Genomic DNA, 20,953 nt, shown 5'->3' with positions numbered 1-20,953 from the left:
TTATGCATGCATGAGCATATCCGGTATTGAAATGATCTTCCTTCACAGTGAAAATTCTATTCTTAGCCGAGTTCAATCAACAAATATTGACTCGATTCCCACTATGTGCCAAGCAGAGTGCAAGTCTGTAAGGAGGAAAGAAAGCTCTAGATCTCAAATGAAGCCTGCTAAAGAGACCAGAAGGCACTCAACCACAGATTTTGTAGCAACATCTTCTACCCTGAAAGGGATCGTGGGATTGATTGACAGTTGCACAAACTTCTCTCTAATATTTATGCTATTCATGCTATGACACTCCGTCTTGCCATTTTTTAATAAAAAGAATATGCTCATGAAAATTACATGGGGCACATTTACCTAGAAGATTCTTATGGGCTTCTCTAACCTGCGCTTGGGGTGATGTTTGAGCTGGAGAGGCAGTTTGGGGGGGGGGGGCAGCGTTCATTCTGGTCGCCACGTCAGGGGAGGGACCCATTGCTTGGGGCTTTTCCTCCTCCTGTCCTTTCCCACCTCTCCTTCCTGTTCTCGTTGACCTTCCACTTTGCTTTCCACTGCCCCTGGAAAGCTCAGGGTAGCAGATTGCTGGAGGACAGCATGGCATGATGTGTGGGGTTGGGAGGGAAGAAAAAGGAGAGAGAGCGATGGCAAATTAGGTTCCATTCTGTTTGCAGGCTGTATCCTATTAAAATACGTTACCTCTTCTGCAGCTTGCTGGTCCCGCAAGGCAATCTCATTCCTAATGAGTTTGTTAAAAAAGCCATTCAGTTCATCTCGGTTCTTATTGGGCAGAATCCGGGCCAGTGGGACCATTATGGATGGAAATGATACTTGAAAGAAAAACAAAAGTGGCATTGAAAAGGGGGCCATAATAACCCATGGCTATTAGACGCCTGTTACTAGGAAGCAAGTGCGGGCCTTGAATCCGAGTCATCCCGAAGGCCTGCCCCCTCCCCTCCCCCAGGGAATCACTGCTCCTCAGAGCTGGGTTATGTCTGGCTCCATCTCTGTCCCTGTCACCATTCCTTGCACATAGTGAGCACTCAATAAATGTCTGCCTGATTGACCAAGTCCTCCCCCTCAGCTGGCCCTCTACAGGAGGTCTCAGCTTGTGAATTAGTGGTTCAGGTTGTAGATATTCAGACTGAGGTCTTTCTAATCTGTCAAGACAGCAGATCACAGGCTGTGCTTCAAGTCTTAGCAAGGGGTAGAAACTCATTTACTTTCTTAACTTTCCGGTCATTTGCATTTCTTTCTCTGGACAACTGTCCCCAGAGCAACTACCTGAATTGTCTCTAAGAGCCATTACTACAAGGCTGACAAGAGTGCTGGCCCCATCTGCCATGGGCTCCTCCCTTGCATGCCAGATAAGCCTGAGTCCTTGGTGCTGTGCCCTTGGGATAGGCTTCCCTGGGTCAGCACCACCTAATCCCTCCTGGAGAGTGGTTCTGGACCCAGGGCCTGAGGCCTGGCCACAGGGGAGCTCAACTCCATGGTGGGCCTACTGCACACAGGGTTCTGGGCTGGAGCTGGGCTGGAGAGGACAGTTCTGGACACTCAGGGGTCTCAGAACACTCTGCCCAGATAAGAGGCAGAGTGATCAGGGGAAGCAGGGACAATAGGGCCACCATCCCACAGGACACAGGATGGGTCCCATAATTCAAGGGATGGGGCAGGAAGAGACTGCTGGACCTTACACGGACATCTACAATTTCAGTGTGGAGCTGATGGAGGTGACGGGGCCTCCCATGAAACTGGTTAAGAATTTACCCGCCCAGCAGAGTGGCCGGAAATCAGGGTGAGTTCGCTGATAGCAATAAAAATGCGTCAATGCTTCCTTAAAAGCAAGAAGATGCTGGAGTTGGGGGGGGGGCAAAAACTCATTTGTAAAATAAAAATGAAGCCAATGGACCTGTATCTGTAGCATTAGGCCACCTCCTAGTCACCCACCCAGCAATTTCTATGTTTACTATGAAATTGTAAACAACTCCGTGTTTGCTACACAGTTTCCTAGTTTACTGTACATTGGGCTTCCAGCGAGAAGTCTTCTGAAGAGGATTTTGCTGGAGGGGAGAAAAATGTGCTAGAAAATGAAAGGTTTTTGGTTCTAGTCTTGGCTCTGCCTTCTCAAGCCTCAGTTTTTTCATCTGGAAAGTGGGGGCAAGGATATTTCTCAGAGGCAGAATGGCAGGACTTAATGAAGCAATGCATTCAGAGTGTCGCCACCGTTCTCACCTCCATGGTGGTGACAGAAGCCAGGGCGACCTGTGTTGGTGATAAGTGGCCCCAGACTGTGACAAGAGAACCTTGGTGACTCCAGGAAGACCCCATCCCTGCAGGGCAGCTTTCAGAGACCCTCAAGTGTCCTTTCCTAGCCGCATGGATAGAGCCTGCAAGTGGCCCCAGGTCTGGCCTTACCGCCCCGGGCAGGAGCTGTACTTACACAGTAAGACCAGGAGAGGCCTGGGGATAGAGAACGCAAAGAAACGCCTGCAAGATTCCACAAAGGGGTCCTCGGGAACCTTCCGGGAGTCCACCTGGGTGCCGAAGGCGACACTGGCCACCAGGTCTGTGGTGTAATAGCAGTAGCACCTAGGGAGAGGGGCACGTTTGAATTTGCAAGGTTGCTGGCCGTGGCCTACCCCCATGCACCCTCCCAACAAAGTGAGGCTCCCTGGCTACTGGGAGATCCTTGCCCTGCAGAGGGACTTGAGACGTGGGAGAGGAGCTGCTGGGGTGCGCAGCCGCAGCAGAGTGTGGGAGCACACGTGGGGCCCCCAGTGAGCTTACGGAGGGCGCGGCTAACTCAACCACCGGGTTCAGGAGCCCCGGACCCAGCAGAGCCGAGCCAACTACCAAGAGGCACATTTACATTCTCTGGCCTCTGGAGGAGGGAACTCTGGGGCCCCAGAGCCTACAGCTTTGCCTCACGGCTGTGCCTGCGAAGGTCAGAATCCAGTGATTAATTGGTATCTGTCAAATTGTCATTAATGAACAAACAAACTGATGGTCTAGTTTTATTAACTTTTCCCTCCTTTTCTTCCTAATGATTTTTACAGTTTTGTTTTTTTTTAAAGAACAACAAACAAAAAATGAGGACTCTTCCCACTCAAATAAATACCAGACGAACTTTAGGACAGGCTTCACGATCTTCTGTGTGTTATTACAGAAAGCACACTTTGCACTTGAGAAACAAACAGAGGAAAGTATCTGGCAGTAGCTCCAGAAACTTTGACCTCTTGGGCCATAGGAAGCCTGTCTCCCAGAAGGCCATTTTAAACTAGAATTATCTTCATTTTTCCCTTTTTGCTTTCTTCCGGGAGAAGTCAGCTTAAGTTCTTTTTAAGAAGACTAACAACTGAGTTATTAATATCCTGGATAATTACAAGGTCTATTTCTGTCCTGGATGTGGGCACACATTTAGTGCCTCTTCGACATCAGTTCCATAGCCACTGTTTTAGTAAGGAGTAAATGACATTTCCAGATGACTTTAGAGTTTTGGCTGCTTCTTTTGGAAACGCTTCTACCACCGATTTCCCATTGCCCGCCCGAGTAAAGACAAAACCGAGGCTGCTGAATGTGGCTCCATGGGATCCTAATGGCTGGAGATCTAAGGGTTTTAAGAGTCATTTACATTGCTTTCATAGGTGACTGGCCACCTTATCTTCAGCCACCTTCTGCATCCTATAATCAGAGGGAATGTGGTTGAGAAGCCCTGTGGACATGTGAATGTTGGTGATGATGGTGTGATTTTATGTGCACGGATGATCATGAGTCAGCGTCCAGGTGATTTGCTGTAAGCCATGATTTGGCATCAAACAACTAAAGGTTTCTAGGAGGAAAGCCAGATAAGCAGCCATTAAGTGTAATGTCCACGCCGTGGTTTCCGTATGGAGGTGCTGCACTATTTTTCTTTTTTTAAATTCTTTTTAAAGGATGTTGATGGATTTTAATTTTATTCATTTATTTACATGTGGTGCTGAAAATTGAACCCAGTGCCTCGTGTGTGCTAGGCAAGTGCTCTACCACTGAGCCACAACCCAGCTTCTGCACTATTTTTCTTGATGTGAAAATTCACAGACTCTCCCCCAGTCCCTGTCCCTTCTGCCCAGGCCTGTCCTTCCCACCCTGGGTCTGCAGAAGGAGGAAGACAATCCAACACTGCAGGGTTCTCTTCAACAGGCCACGCCCCCCTCACCTCTGTTTCGTGTTTTAAGTGGGTTTCATTTTTTTCTCACGACTCAGTCCATCCATACTTTTATGAGCTTCTAGTATTTCTATAGTTTGTTAGTCCCAAGGTAATTGTCCCCTGATTAGGTACAGTTACAAGAAGCAGCTGTTTAAAACTGTGACTTCTCATCTGTCACGTCGCATCCTTACCTCTGGATGTCAAACGCAGCCCCAGACTCTGCATAGCTCTTTAAGTGATCCAGGAGAAGGTCACAGGCTTGGCTGATGAGGGGCATCATCTGATAATGGACAATAAAGTGTCATTAGGGCATCAGGCAGGCAGCAAGCCTGAATTGGCTGCAGATGATGAGGTTAGATGGGGTGCTTTCTGGGAAAATGGATTTTGTTCTGAAGGTGGTTTTTATACAGCTAAGATTAGGGAGGAAGCTCCAAAATGCATAAACATGTAAAATACAATAACTATAAACATCTATTTTGGTTTAAGGAAGCTTTTTGGAGGAGAAACAAAAAAAAAAGAAGAAAGGATTTAAAGTAAATATGGCAAAATAATCATGAAAGTGATCATTAAGTGCGTAGGATCCGCGTTCGGTTTCATGGTGTAGTTAGCAAGGAAGTAACAGACAGCACTCCATGTGCCCTGTCTCTGGAATTAACCCAGGTCCCTGTTTGCTTGTTCCAATTATAACTTAGATCTTCCACTAGAACATAAACTCAGTATCCAAAGGGACCTAAGGTCATCCATTTCAACTTCTTAATTAACATAGAAGTTATTTTTAGAGCATCTCTGATGAGTGGTTATTCATTTGTGCTTAGCTGCTTAAGACTTTGAAATCAGTGTGGCTCTTGACTTCAAGGGGGCTTCTCTCACACACAAGGCAATGGCTGGTTTCTTTTATTAATATTAAAATATTTACATCATGGAAAATTTCCCACAGAAAGGTGGAGAGCATGGGATCAGGTAGCCATCACCCAGTTTCCAAAAATTTAGACATTGGTTTTGGTTGCCCACCCAGCAGGCTTGTTGGGTGGTTGGAATTCTGTGGGCATCTTCAGGATGTGTCTGAATGGCCAAGCACCACAGCTAAAGCAGTATGCGGTCCGCCATTGCTCTGAACACTTCTTATGGAAAACATGGTTTTAAACGTTACCTTAAGTTTACATTTTACTATTGTGACACTTGACCGTTAAGTTCCTGCGGGCAGGGGAAGTTTGGCCTGCTCATTTCTGTATCCCCAGAATACAGAACAATGTCTGACACATAGTAATCATTAGTCAAATGAACGGATGAATTTTAATGATTACACAATACCTACTCTTTGCTCTTAAAATACTGAAGTATTGGGGAAAGTTATAAGACGTCAGTCTACTTGCCAGGAGGTATGCTATTGTGCTGAGGCAAAATCTGACTCCTGCTATTGTTTGGGTCTTAAGAGTCACCCCAGTCTGTGTGCTAAAGGCCTGCCCCAAATAGTGGTGTTATTGGAAGGTAGCAGAACCTTTAGGAGGTGGGGCCTATTAGAAGGCCTTGAAGCCATTGTGGGTGTGTTATTGAAGGGGATTATGGGACTCCAGGCTCTTCCTCACTCTCTCTTTCACTTCCAGTTATGAAGTAAGAACTTCTGCTCTGCCCTGAGCTCTCACCATGATTGCTACCACACATTGAAGATCAACACATCACGGACTGAAACTTCTAAAACTGTGAGCCAAAATAAACCTTTTCTCTTTATAAGTTGATTGTTGCAGGCATTTGTTATAGTGACAGAAAGCTAACCATTGCACCCTCTGACAACCTCTCTTTGGTTTCATTTCTAAGTACTTCTGTATGATAGTGCACTCAACATTCAGACGACTGTATTCATCTGCACCTCTCCTTCTGCAACATGATTGTTCCCTTGCCTTCTATGACTCCTCTAACCACATGGTTTGCACATCTCTTTAATCTTACTGCTCCTTTTTTTTTTTTTTAAATAGGGTCCCTCCTAAAAGGCAGCCCCATAAATGGAACAAAGTGTTATTTCAGGTGTGATCCAGTAAATGGTAAATGAATCACTTCCTGTGATCTGTACCTGGCATGTCAATCTCAAGGCCAGGTTGGCTTTTTCAGACAGTGATAATACAGACAAATACCAAGGTTCAGGTTAATGAAAACCACAAGGCCTTCTTCATGAATCATCGCCATGAGCAACTGATTTTTTGGCCCTTTAGCATCCATTCATTAGAATGGCTTTACATTTATATTGCTTTTGTTTCTGGAAAAAGTGCCAGAACTGTATTATGAGCAGAACAATCTCTGAGCTACCCTAAGGCATTCAGGTGATGGAGAAACCAGGTAAGGTGGGGCAGTTTGGGCCACTGGTGGTGGGATATTGGTAGGGAGCACACAGCTTTGCTAAAACCCTTCCTCTGACAACTCCCTGCAAGTGAGCCCCACATGCTCTGTGGTATAAGGAGAGGCTCGTGTCACCCGGTCCCCTGTGTCCTCTGCTCTTCTCTCTGAAGTAGTTGGTCCTGAGAAGCCCTGGGGGGCATTCCTGTGGAACGAGAGTGGAACGTGGGCTCTTCCTCTTCGTCTCCTCTAACATTTGCTAAGTGTGTCTTCTAAGTCTTCCTTCAGTTTGTGGCTTTGGAGAAAGGTTCAAGTGCAGAGAGTCCTGTGGCCCTCACTACAAAGCTGTTTTAGAAAATTGCAGAATTTTCCACGATCCTTTGGCCAACCACAAACAAACCTCAGTAAATATTGCACCAGGCCCCATCTTACCAATGAAGGGCTGCGGTGGACTTTGTCAAATGACTGACTAAGGCAGAAATGTAATTTACCTCCACAACCCATCCTGGAGTTCACTCTGTGCTGACCCTTCATGACTACTGCAGTCTTTTCTAAATTCTCACAAATCATGATTTTAATCATCCATCAGTACAAAAGTGGTATAACTGGTCCCCTAAATGGCCTCTGAGCCATCATTTCCAAGGTGCCGCCGACCTCCCTAATATTTGGAGAACTCAGTACTATCAAAGCCACATTTCTATGACTAACTTCCCTGGCTACTATATTCCTTCAATTATTTTAATAAACTTAGTGGTATGAATGCACACTATTTTAATAAAATCCCAGATATTGAAATATCTTTAAAGATGTATTTCAGAGGAAGAGTAACATGGTAAAAAGCTGTTTGAAAGGAAGTCTCTTTAGATACCAGGCTCAAAGCTTCCTTCGGGTAACAAAAGAGATGCAATATAAAATTTGATTTACACACAGCTCTTCAGAAGCACGTCCTGTGTGGTGAGAGAGATCCACTCAGACTGAATCCAACCATAGGCCTGGACAATGCAAAAGGGAACCGGACCAGCTGCCTACCATTGGCTCTTCATGTGCTCTCGACTAGAATGCTTTGTTCCTGGCTGACGTGACTGCAATTTTCTACTATACTCTGCCTGCTGTCTGTCGAGCGGAATGGATAATGACATTTTTATTTGGGTTAATGTGATATGAGATGGGGCATGTAATATGAAAAATGTTTTTAAAAGCAATGTGGAGAAAATATTGTAAGACAGCAGAGCATGATCTGTATCTTAGCCAGCAACCATGGTTTCAGGTTCTCTTCCTCGATTATATACAGCAGTTATGGAATATTTACTCTTACATGAGTTGCATGCAAACAAAAGCTCTCTGATGGGCTTGTATAATCTTTATACAAACTCCACAGCTCTTCCCCTAGGTTTTCGGACAAGCAGCGAATGTGGCATGTGCACACACGTGTGAACAGATGAATCTATGATGCTATTATCCCTTGGATCTTAGTAAAAGGCTCACATTTGTGGTTGTTATGTTTCATCTTCTTCATAGGATGAGTGATTTTCGTTTTTGTTTTATTCTATATTTTTCATAATGCACACCTATTGTATTTATAATCACATAAAATATTAATGCTGTCAGGTTCTTTTAAAGTGATTTCTTCCTGAGATGTTGTTTTGGACTGAATGTTCGTATCCTCCCCCCAAATTCCTGTGTTGTCATTCTGATTCCCAGGCTAGCTGTATTTAGACATGGGGCCACTCAGGAAATCATTAAGGTTAAACGAGGTCAAAAGAGTAAGGCCCTGATCTGAGATTAGTGTTTTTATAAGAAGAGACACCAGAGGAGGTATGTGCTAGGATGAATACTCGCCAAATTATATTGTTTTGTTGTGTGCATGTAATATGAACAACAAAAGTATATGTAAGACAAATCCTACCATCGTGTACAACTCTAATGCACCAATAAAAAAATGTAGAGGAAAAAAGGACTCCAGCACTCCCCCACCCCCCACCCCCACCTGTGCACCCAGCAGGATGGCGGCCATCTTCAAACCATGAAAGAGGCCTAACTGGAAACCAATAATGCTGGCACCCTGGTGTCCAACTTCCAGGCTCCAAAATTGTGAAAATACATGCCTATGCTCTTTTGCCAAGGCAGCCTGTGTTGACTAAGGCCGGGGATTGCATTCCAGCCGCCAAGCCAGTTTTCCATTCTGTTTCTCTCACCTTTCGCATTGGTTGTCCCTGTTGGAGATGGTCCTGAGTGGATGGCTGGACCGCTATTTGGTAACTAGCAGTAACCACTGAAGGTAAAACACCATCCTTAGCCTGGGAAGGAAAGTCCCCGAAGAATTTCCCGCTTAACCTGAAGTTTATTACTTAAGTTTCCATTTTTGTTTTGCTTTGTAAAGGACTGTACCAATGGTGTCTAAGGAATTCTGATCAAGGGGAAGACAGAGGGCAAGAGAGTGGATCCCAAAAGGTGGGAAGGCTTTAGGTCTTCATGTATCATTTAAAGAGATGACACAAGCTCTCTTGGTGATGAGATGTGGTCACTGCAAGTAGATAGGCCCAATGAGCTGACCCTCTACTGCCCTGATCTTGGAAGTTGGCTGTTTTTTCCCGTGCAAATGTCTCAACCTGAGACTCCATGGCTTCCTTGGAGACCTAGAAGGTCGGTGGAGAGGGATTTCAATAAACCCCTCATCAGGCCCCTCTCTGAAAGAGATCAATGCCAAGTAGGCTGAGGAACTGCCCTGCTCAAAGCAGAGCTTGGAGATGATCTCCAGAATTCCACCATAGCAGCTCCTTCCTTGAGGGTAAGAGTTGGCCTTGTAGGTGCACTTGCCCAGGGAGAGCAAACGCTCTAAGCCATTATCAGTGATTGTTTCCTCTCCCTGGCTCTTTATAGTTTTGTGATCTGGTGCTGGTTCCTTAGCCTCACTGAGTTTCTTTTTTTCTTTTCTTTTTTTAAAATAGTTTTTAATTGTTGATGGACCTATATTTTATTTACATGTGGTGCTGAGAATCGAACCCAGTGCCTCACACATGCTAAGCAAGCGCTCTTCCACTGAGCTACAACCCCAGCCCCCTGAGTTTCTTTCTTTATCTGCAAAATAGAAATAATATCTCCCCTGAAGAGTTGTGACAAAAATTAGAAAAATTAGAAACAAAATATGTAAAACACATAGAACTATATGGTCCTCTGGAGGATCCCATACCCAAGAGTGGTTGAGACATGAGGAATCCTCTCCTCTGTTCTTCCCAGACGACCCCACCGGACCCACCTCTTCTGGTCTCATTATTTGATGATGCTTCTTTTCTTTCATCTGTTCCTTTGTCTTTATCTCCCTGCTCACCCTCTAATTCAAGCTTTGCCACCTGTCACCTGTGGTAGCATAAGCATATTTGTGGTCTTAGTGCCGTGCCTGACACATAGGTGTACTGAAAAATGATTTTCAAAAGAGCCTCCAGGTTTTTCAATTTCCAATCCATCCTATACCCAGTCATGAGTATAGGCCTTCTGAAAATACTTGTTTTCTGAGTATTTGCTTTTCTGAAACTCTCTGGAGATCCCCACGGACTAAAGGAATGACACAGACTTTCATCCTGCCTTCCAAAGCCCAGTAAGAACTGAATCCTGCCAGGAACCACGTGAGTCATTCTTGAAGCAGATCTTCCCTGGTGAAGCCTTCGGATGAGATCACAGGTTAAGCTGCCAAATTGACTATGACCTGGACCCTAAGCCAGTGGTGCCTGAGCCACAGAAACAAGGATCAAACAAATTGTCGTTTGGGGGCAATCTTGTTACATAGCAATAGATAGATAACTTACTCTCAATGTGACTTTCTTGGGCAACTCTCGTAGTTGTCATCCATGACTGGAGATTTGGGGGTACGTTTCATATCAGGAATGAGCACCGTGATCCTCGGTCAGTTTTGTAGAAGTATCTCTGTGAGGACTGGGTGAACACTCCCCGAGAGAGTTGATGTGGCAGGCCCCATGACACAACAGTAGATTTAGGGGTTCTTTCTATCTTAACATGAATATGATGTAGTTTGCTAAAAACCTGCCCCAAGATCCATGATGGTTCTGCCTCTTACTTTGGGCATAACATTTGAACCTTTCTGAACTTGGGGTTCTTACTCCAAATGAGGGGCTAATTGAAATGAGTGGTAACATCCCTCTCCACCGACCTTCTAGGTTTCCAAGGAAGCCATGGAGTCTCAGGTTGAGACATTTGCATGGAACCTTGGAAAAAACAGCCAACTTCCAAGGTCAGGGCGGTAGAGGGTCAGCTCATTGGGCCTATCTACTTGCAGTGACCACATGTCATCACCAAGAGAGATTTTTGTCATCTCTTTAATGCCTCGACTTCAGAATTATACATGAAGACCTACAGAGAGGAAACTGAGTACTTTTGTGTTCAAATAATTTTGTGAAAGTGAGAATCAAAGCTCCAGACTGTCTGACTCCTGGTTTGTGCCCATGTCCCCTTTACCTTTCAGTTCAATCACTTCTAGGTTATAATTTCTCTCTATGCAGATCTGGTGCCATGAACTTGAGAAAGAAACCAACAACCCCCCCCCACACACACACACCCTTTAAAAAGCCTTTGGAAGCCCTGGGTGTTTGGAGAACGGAGAATCTCTGAGTGCCGAGGGAGACATATGTCCTGTGTAGGAGGAGAGGATGCCTCTTGTGTTTCCTTACATTCCTAAACTAAGAAGATCCCCATAAGTTGATGTGTGTAACCCAGGTGAGTCATCGATCCATGCATGAAGAGAGACTCAGAAAAAACCAGACTGTCACCCTAGCACCAAACATGACCCCTGGTAGACTGGCCACCTTGGGGGGCTACTGTAAAGAGGAGACTCCAGAGGTACAATCTGCAGTTCCCCTCATCTGCTCCAGAAGAGTTTGTCCCCCTACCCCACCACCCACCAGGTGTAGGGAACGTCTGGCATCTTGGAGGCTAAACAGCTGAAGTGGAATTCTTTTTCCTGCAGGTGACTTTTGAGCAAGTCACTCTGCCATTTCAAGTATTTGATAGCTCCTGGCTCTCTAGTGAAGGACACAACAAACACTCCCCCTGGCACAGAATGGCCATCTCTACGAGTTTCAACCTACTTTGCCAGTTCTCTCTCTCACTAATCCCTTCCGTGCATGCTGTGTTCCAGCTGTTCCCTGAACACGCCTTGGGCTGCCTGTCCAGGTGACTCTGTTCTCGCACTCATGGGCCTGTAGCACACCTTCTCCCACCATCAGAACTCAGCAGCTTCATCCTGGGTCAGTTCCAAGGCTATTCCCTTCGCCCTGAAGTGGTTTCTGATCCTCAAAACAGGACATGGGCTCTGTCACCACCTCCCACTACTTGGTCATAATGCAGTAATTGATGTGCCTTGCTGCTCTTTATAAACCCCTTAAAGACAGGAAGTAATAAATACTTGTAATATATGAATTGAACATTTCTTCCTATTTGATGCTCAGTAAGTGCTGTTATTTGGATCTGGAATGTCTCCCAAAGGCCCATGTATTAAAGGCTCTCCAGCCTGAGAGGTGGGCCCTAGTAGGAGGTCTTTAGGTCATGGGGGTGCCATTGAAGGAGACCGTGGGCCCCTGACCCCTTCCTCTTCCTCTCTTTTGCTTTCTGGCCCCCAGGGGTGTGGTTTTGCTATACCAAGTTCTCCCACCATGATGCTGCCCCCCACTCCAGCAGAGGTCTAAAAGCAACGTGTCAATTGCTCATGGTCTGAGACCTCCAAAACTGTGAGCCATAATAAGACTTTTCTCTCTATTACTTGATCATCTTGGATATTTGTTATAGTGACAGACAGCTGACTAATCTAGTAGGACTGTGGGTAACGTTGGTTTGGAACTGATGTCAAAAGGGAATTTTCTGAATAAATAAGGGTGATATAAATAAGGGTGATATAAATAAGGGTGATCTAATGAGGGCGGGAGAAAGTACTTTTACTGTTGGTTCAAAAAATGGAAAAATGAACACCTCAAAATGCTCTAAACTGGTGACTAACAAATGAAAAAATTAATTCTAGCTAACGAAACTTATCACTGCCTTCCTCCACTACACCAGTGCTAAACTGCCACCCAGATATTAAAAACATCCGTGACTCATTTTTATGCAAAATGTCCTACTGATAAGTATCAGCTCTAGCCATCTAGGTGAATAATCAAGTGTCGTTTCTAATATGTCAGTGACTCCTGTCAAGAGTTGTGACCAATTAGAACTCACCCGGGTGAGGAGGTGGCTGCTGGTGTTGCCAGGCAACGGCCAAGCTTTGAGGCATTTCGATGCTCTTTTAGATTTAACCAGCAGCAAGTCGGAGTGACATTATGATTCTGGCAAAGGAAAGCCGAATTATAACCCAGGATGGGGTGGCCGGGACGAGGAGTGTGTTTTCTTTTAAATGCAAATGGAAAAGGAACATTTTAACTAGAATTTAAACAGTCCATCATTACACCGATTTTAATTAGGAGATTAGGTGTCCGTGGCATACAACTGTGCCACGGGATAATGGTCTCTTGCTGCTAGATAAATACCCAGACATTCTGGAAAATGGGCAACTGGTCAGGCAGGGACAATGTATTTATTTTTGGACCCTGAAGTATTTATTGCCACAGCCACACTTGATTATAATGACTTTCATTTTTATTGTTCAGAAGGATTAAGAAATAAAAGCAAATATTAAAAATAGACTGCTGTAGGCCGATGCTGCCTGGAGAAAGATGCTTGCTCCAACGTTATTGGAAAACCGTGTTCTGCCTTAGAAGCCCCCGAATGTGGCTGTCTGACGAGTTTACAGTGGAAATGTAAAGGCCAAAGAAAACTGTGTTGATGACTGTGATCCTGCAAAGACTTTTGCTCTGAAATGGTCGCAGCTCTGCATTTGCTCGGAAGCCGGCTAGATCAACTTGAATTTTTGAAAATGGGAGTCATTCCTGAGTAATATGTCTCCTCCAAGGCAGGAAAGGCCCACAGGGAATAATAACCGCATTTGCCTCTGACCCACGTCTGTTATGGACTATGCCTTCCTGACGGAAAACATCTGGATGGAAAGTGAAAAATTGGGCAGAGAGCCGGATTCTCAGTGCTGGGCAAGATGCCCGCCACCCCTGTGAGTGTGACTTTCTGAACACTGGGTCCCCGGGCACAGCAGTGTGGTTGCCTTGTTTGCTCTGGAGTGACACAGGCCACCCTGACCCTGGGTGAATGAAGAAATGCCCACCATTTATGTTGGGCTTTGAGGACTGAGAACACACAAGCTGTCGGAGATGATTTGGGCGTCGAGTGTCCCTCCAGAGGTCCATATGTAAAGGCTTGGACCTCAGGGTGGTGGTATTGGGAGGTGCTGGACCTTTAAGGTGCTGGACCTGAGGTCACTAGGAGCATGCCTCAAAGGGAACTGTGGGACTCTGGTTTCTCTCTCTCCTTCAGTTGGAGATGTGGCCATTTGCTCCTACATGCATTCTAGCCATGAAGTGCCACCATCTGTCACCCTCCCTGGAGGCCAAACCAATAGGGTCATTTAATTTTGTACTTTGAACCTGCAAAACTTCAAGCTAAATAACCTTTTGTCTTTATAAGTTAGCTGCCTGGGTATTTCATTATAGTAACACAAAGCTGACTAATATGCTGCCACATTAGATTGGGTCTACGGTCCTTTCAATTTGGAAGTTGGCCTCTGCTAGAGGAACTCAAAAATGAGGTTCACCATGGAAGCTGCCTGCAAAGGCCTGGGGCCCAACAGCCTTGTTCCTCTCACTAGCCAATGAAGAAGTTAATTACCCATGCTTTCACTGTTTGAAAATCTATTTGAACCCAGAATAAGCAAAACAGATTTATTTACTAAAGATTTTCCCAAGTCTTTAATGTGCTAAAGCACATGGTGACTCCCAAAGAAGATGGTTTACAATTATTTCACCAAATTATGTAACCTTGTCATCCTCAATGATTTCAAAGTCTTTTCCTTGGTAGTTGTGTTAGCTTTCCATCACTATCACAAAATACTTGAGATAATTAGCTTATAAAGAGAAAATGTTCATTATGCCCCATAGTTTTGGATGTTCCAGTCTACGATCAGTTGGCTCTGTTGCTTTGGGTTTGTGTGGCAGCACGTTGTGGTGGAAATATATGGCAGAACAAAACCTCTTACCTCATGGCCAGGGAGCAAAATTGAGGAAGAAAGGGTGCAGTCTTGCAATCCCTCCGAGGGCACACCTTCAATCACCTGAAGACCTCCTGCTAGGCCCACCTTTCCCAGATCTACTACCTCCCAATAGTGTCACTTGTGGGACCAAACCTTTAACACAGGGTACTTTGGGGGACATTCCAAGGTCCAAATCATAGCAGCAGTAGCTTGAAGTTCCTTATTACATCAGTACAGTTCAGATGATTTTCACCTTAATGTGTTCTTTTTTTCCTGCTTACAACTGAAGGTTACCTGCCATTTTTATGCTGACTCACACAATCTTAGAAAAGTCTCCGGAAGTTATTCTTACGGACTGAATATTTTTTCAAATCAGAAGAGCTTAGAGGAATACACAAATATGTGGATTTCACTGTGTTCTCCCTCTTTCAGATGAGCTACAAAATTTAAAAATAAAACACATGCTAACCTGGGTCCTCAGGGGCTCTTGTTATTTACATTTCCCCCTCAAAGAAATACGAATTTAGTTTTGATCTTATTTTCTGAAATAAAATTTATTTACTACCTGATCCATAGAAAAGTTTTACCCAACCCCAGGATTACTTACTCATTGTCTTTGACGAGGGATCTAGCCAAAAGACTACCAAATTCTAAATAAATCTCTTTGTTGCCCTTTTCAAAGCATTCATCCTGGGGGGGGGGAGCGGATGGAAACTGGCAGGATAATTGGGCAGAATTATCCCTAACAAAAAAATCAGTGTTTTCCCAGCAATGCTCAGTTATGCTTTCATCCAAACCCAGTATCTCATCTGTCGTCGGACTGTGACAGCAGAGGTCTCTTCTTCCTGAATCAGGTCTGCACCAATCACATTTTCAGAGCTGGCTTCTCTAGCTCTACATATTATCCCTGGTAAAAGTAGAGCCCAAACCCAGTTTCATTTTAACTGAAAATATGGTGTAATGACATAAAGCTGATTTTAAAGTAACTCCCATCATCATTGACGGAGGCAGACTAATAGCCAGGTAAGTAAAGATGGGGGCCATTTAGAGCCTTTGATGCTAATGTCACTTACAGACACAGGTGGACAAGGATATAGCAGCCACAGTTCTAAAGAAAAAGCCTCAGAATTTCAAGGAAAAACAAGCCTCTATCCCAAGAATACACTCTGAAAAAGTCCAAAAACAACGTATGTCCTCGGAAAGGACTCAAGGGGCTGATATTTCACAGCTACTTCTGGGAAAACTGACTCAGGTACCCACAGCGGAATACCCATGGCTCAGCCTCTCTGAGTGGACTCCCATCTCCGTGTCTCATTCTCTTTGTGTCCTCGTGAACTGCTTTCTCTATTTTTATATGTATACACTGTGACCCTCCAAAGAGAAAGCCAATAACTTGCCACATCCTCTTATGTAACTGTTTCTTGATAAAATGATTTTCCTTTTATTTTTTTATCTCAGTCTTGTCATATGCCATTACTTAGGATAGGTAAAAAGCTTCTTGGGTCTTTGATTTATCATCCATCCATTCAGCCACCATTATGGAGTGCCTGTTATGCACCTATTGTGGGTAGTTAATAGTAAAGAAAAAACCAGAGACGAGAAAACCTTTGTCCTCCTGAAGCATACATCTAGCAGGATGAGACACACAATAAAAAAACAATAAATGAGTGAACTAAATGGATTGTTAGTGCTACGGGGGGAATAAAGCAGGCGAGGGGCGGGGCTGCTGGGCTGGCACCCTGGGCTTCAGAAGCAGTGGGTGTGAGACGGTGAGACAGGGATGGAGAGGAGCCTTTACAACAGATGGCTTCAGCAGGACTCATGCGGGGGACTTTCGCAACGTACAGGTGCTCAGTCACCCTTAGGCATTTCAGTTCTGTAGGGCTTGGGGTGGCTGCGGTTATATATTTTTTAACAACTGATCCTGATGCAGACCTTGGTCCCACAGTGAGAGCCAGTGACCGACAGTCCAAGGCTGCAGTCCAAGGAAGCGCCCAGAAACTCAGTATGTTGGTGAATGAGGTTATTGTGGTTTGGATATGAGGTGCCCCCCTAAAGCTCCTTTGTATGAATATTCAGAGGTGAAATGAGTGGATTGTGAGCGTTGTAACTTAATGAGTCCATCCTCGTTTGAATGACTAAACTGGGTGGTAACTGTAGGCAGGTTGGGGTGGGGCTGGACAAGGTGGATCCCCAGGGGTGTGCCCCGGAAGGGTGCCTCTACCCTGAGGCCCTTTCCCTCTCCTCTCTCCACTTCCTGGCTGCCAAGAGCTGCCACCTTCCTCTGCCACACCTTTCTGCCGGGTCGTTCTGCCTCACCTCAGGCCCAGAGAAGAGTTGGCCAACCGTGGACTTGAACCTCTGACACTATGACCCCAAATAAACCTTGCTTCCTCTAGGTTGATCTTCTCAGCTGTTTTGGTCACAGTGACAAAAAGCTGCCTAACACAGAGATTGTCAGGATACTGCTGTGGGGGGCTACCCTCCCTTTTGTCTCCCTTCCACCCATCTTCTCTGCAGGCTAGAAACCACTTCCTGGCACATTCTGCATCCCGTCTACACCACGGCTTAGAATGACTGTTTTAATGAGCTTTTTCGCTGCTGCAATTCAAAGACCCACCAGAACAATTGTAGAGGAGAAAACATTTATTTGAGGGCTCACAGTCATTTTAAGACTGGCTCCATTCCTTGGGGCTCGAGGTGAGGCAGGACATCATGGTGGGAGAGTGTGGTGGAGGGAAGCAGTGCATGCACTTCATGATCAGGAAGCAGAGAAAGACTCCGCTCTCCAGGTACAAAATGTGTACCCCAAAGCTACGTCCCAATGCCCCCTTCCTCCAGCCACCTCATTGCCACTCAGTTAACCCCTATCGGGGGGTAATTCGCTGATTGGGTTAAGGCTCTTGTAACCCAATCATTTCTCCTCTGGACCTTCTTGCCTTGTCTCACACGTGAGCTTTTGGGGGACACCACATCTAAGCCACAACAATGACCTCCGTGCTCAGAACCCCAGACCTTTCCCTTCTTAGGCAGAGGGATCTGCTGTTGGGGTTCGGAAGCTCTTTCATAAGCACGGCTCCCGTGGCCACTGCTGCACTGGGGCTCAGGGAAGCCTGATGTGTGGTTCAAAGTTGAGCACTGCCCCCTGGGTGGGGTGGGTGAGGGAAGCCCTGGGCACGTGGACTATGGACACGAAGTGCACTTGTGGCTCACACACCTCCAAATCCCCACCTCTGTCACCCTTTTGCATTCTGTGTTTCCTCCTGTGTGAGCACAGGGGACACCCCTGGCTTAAGATGCTCTCCCCTTCATGTCCTCCTGGCTTCCATTTCGGTCTGTTCTTCCTGAATGTCCCTGGTAGGTCTCTCCTCTACTCCTCCCTTAAATATAGATCTTCTCAGAGCCCTTGACACTTACAGGATGCACTTCCTGGGTGGCCTCACTGTGTCTGTGATCGTCTTTCTCCCTTTCTCCCCTGAGCTCCAGGTCCACTAGGCTAAGCTCTCCTCCACGGGTGTCCTGAGAGGCCTCACACTCACCAGGTCCAGCGTCTCCGGAGGTGGGGGGAGTTGACTAGCCCACCCCGGGAGTGGGATTCTTTCCATAGAAACCCAAGGACCTGCATCGAACTCTCTGGGGCAGAAAAAACGACTTTCAGTGGAGCTTCAGGTTGACTGGGGTTATGTGAGGCAGCCCCTAGGGGTGCTGTCCGGGGAGTCGCTTTGCTTTGCCCTCCACCACCGCAGCCCGGCATCTTAGTGCTGTGAACAGATCAGAGGAACTTTATCTTCTGCAACGGATTCAGGCGCTGAGGACTTGATTTCTGAACCAGCAGATGCTTTGGCTTTCAGAAGCAGGAGCACTGGACTGGTTTGGGCAATGACAATGGGTCATTTTCTGGAGTTTTTCCTGTAAGGTGCTAAGGAAATCTAGACCCCATCAGACTACTTTATCAACGAATCAGAGCTCAAGATGAGAGAACGTTTTCCCCCTGAACTAACTTATTTCCTTTCTCTCTCCCTCTCTCCCTCTCTTCCTCATGCCCTCTATCAGCTTCTTTTTAACACAGTGAGGAACATCTATAGTGCTGGGAAGTCACTGCTTATTGACGAATGAAGACGGATGAGACGTCATGCTTGAGCTGCTGCCGTCAGCCCTAGGTCACCCTCCCCCCACCCCACCTTTTCGTTCCCTCATTGTTTTAGTGGTGGGATTTGATACAGGTGGTGTGGAACAGTGGTCTTTTTTTTTTTTTAAACAGTCCCTTCCTTCAAATAAATTCTTCCATGGGACCTCAATAGATAAGAGATAAATGTGGAGCAGGATCAATCGCCCCAGTGAACGCAGAGGTTCCTTCCCCTCCTCTCGTCTCGTGGGAAGTTTCTCGTGGTGGTGTTGCTTGGTGCTGACTTTCTATTAGCCTCACCTGAGAGCCGGAGAAGCTCCTGGAGCCTGGGCTGCCTCTCAAACCCAACCAATCCAATCTGAATATCTAGGAGGGGGACCTGGGCAACAGTGGGCTTCCACGCTCCCCAGGTGACCGCAATGGGCCCCCGTGGCCCAGGATGGCTGTTCCTTGCTGTATCCTCTTATCCAATTGAGCCTGGGAAGAAGGAACTGAGCATGTGTGGGCCCGGGCTCCCCCACCCCCACACGGGTAGCGGTACAGTGGACCCATTCTGGAAGAAGGATCCACAAACCCACCAGATCATAGGAGGCTGCATTCACTCAGTTAAGGTGAGTAGGGAAGGAGGGCATTTGATCTCTCTGCCTGAAACCTGTTTCCATACCTCAGTCAGCTCCAAACCTAGGCTGGAAAGGGAGAAGCAGGCTGTGACCCCTCAGCTCCCAGAGGCCCAAGGACTCCACTGCCTCTCTCTGCAGACTGCCCCCTGGGACAGTCAGAGGGGCTTCAACCCCCCTAGGTCAGAGAGGCAGCCACACGGAAGTGATGTGATTCTAGCCCTGGCTCTGCCACTCACCAGCTGTGTGATCAGAGCACTCGCTCTGCCCATGCCTCGTCTCCTCCTGGGTAAAACAGGGATGGCAAGGACAGTAGTATCCACCTCACGGGGATGTCGTGAGCATAAGTGTGTCCATAAACATGGGATCCCTTGGAGTGGTGAGTGCGAGCTAGTGGGACCAATGGCCCATGTTCTGCCCCCAAGCAGCAGAGGCTGCTCATGAAAATGCAGATCAAATCTTCATGATTAACGCCTGTCATCCCAGCAGCTCAGGAGGCTGAAGCAGGAGGATTGAGAGTTCAAAGCCAGCCTCAGCAATTTAGTGAGGCCCTAAGTAACTCAGTGAGACCCTGCCTCTAAATAAAATATAAAATACAAAATGGGGGGGGGTGCTGGGGATGTGGCTCAAGCGGTAGCGCGCTCGCCTGGCCTGCGTGCGGCCCGGGTTCGATCCTCAGCACCACATACCAGCAAAGATGTTGTGTCCGCCGAAAACTAAAAAATAAATATTAAAAATTCTCTCTCTCTCTCTTTTTTCAAAAAAAAAAATAGGGCGGGGATTGTGACTCAGGGGTCGAGTGCCCCTGAGTTCAATCCCTGATACCCACCCCCTCCAAAAAAAACCCAACTTCATTGAAAACTGTCAGGCTCACTAGTTCCTGAGTGTGTTTAATTGCATAGGAGGAAGCGGGGAACCCTGTCTCTTTGGGAAGATTTCAGATTCATAGGAATTCAGGGCCCTGTGGCTGAGCATCTTCAGACTGAGCGAAGAGGAGCTTTAACGTGTTAAACTGAAGACAGGCTACTCCAAACCCAGTGTTCTAGAACAGCCACCCAAACTGTGGAAGGTCACTTGCTTTGGAGCTGCCCCAGATCTGGAGTCAGTTTGGGGAAGCCCAGTTGCTACCCCACATCAAAAGGGTCTGAGTTCTCACTCTCGAGTTAATGCAGAATTCACAACTACAGACACCAAGGTCAGACCAGCAATCCATCAGGCTCAGACAAAAACCCCAGGACCAGGGGCAGGCGATAATGAGTTGCCTGGGAGGTTCCTGCAGACCCGGGCCTTTGGCTGCACAGCTGGTAGGGAAGAGCAGCATTGGGCTGGGAAAGGAGAGCACCCAGGGTGCTAAAGAGCTGGAGCACCGAGTGGAGTCCACTTGTCCCTCTGTTTTGGCCTTGAAGGTTACCCTGGCATGGCTGCCCACCTAGAGTTCTGCCAGGAAACTTCTCCATCCTCCTCCCCCAGAATCCACAGCCCTCACCTCAGGTGATTCAGCACCTGCCTTTGACTCAGGCTGTTGTCTACTTCCTTGCTCTGTGCAATGTGCTTGCTGT

At 46.5% G+C, this 20,953-nt stretch overlaps 2 protein-coding genes across 3 annotated transcripts in view; one reads left to right on the top strand and one right to left on the bottom strand.

Annotated features, from left to right (window-relative positions):
* PARP12 (poly(ADP-ribose) polymerase family member 12) overlaps positions 1–6,115 on the top strand; it is a 100,932-nt gene extending 94,817 nt beyond the window's left edge. The window contains exon 13 of one of the 2 annotated variants that reach the window (XR_014021190.1): positions 5,791–6,115. Coding sequence is in view for 1 of the 2 variants with exons in the window: in XM_081287465.1 (XP_081143591.1) it covers positions 5,791–5,801 (11 nt within the window). In the remaining variant the exon portion in view is untranslated. The remainder of the gene's footprint in view (positions 1–5,790) is intronic. The other variant, XM_081287465.1, reaches the window with a different exon arrangement.
* The window catches only part of TBXAS1 (thromboxane A synthase 1), a 154,927-nt gene that overhangs the window by 55,919 nt on the left and 78,055 nt on the right, over positions 1–20,953 (bottom strand). The window contains exons 6-8 of the mRNA XM_081287467.1: positions 4,378–4,466; positions 2,441–2,589; positions 697–827 (exon numbers count right to left, since the gene is read on the bottom strand). Coding sequence (XP_081143593.1) covers positions 697–827; positions 2,441–2,589; positions 4,378–4,466 — 369 coding nt within the window. The remainder of the gene's footprint in view (positions 1–696; positions 828–2,440; positions 2,590–4,377; positions 4,467–20,953) is intronic.

The sequence above is a fragment of the Spermophilus citellus genome (assembly GCF_964194105.1).
Source record: "Spermophilus citellus genome assembly, chromosome: 3".
Lineage (NCBI taxonomy): Eukaryota > Metazoa > Chordata > Mammalia > Rodentia > Sciuridae > Spermophilus > Spermophilus citellus.
Note: the sequence above shows the minus strand (reverse complement) of the source record. Positions and strands in the feature narration are given on the sequence as shown.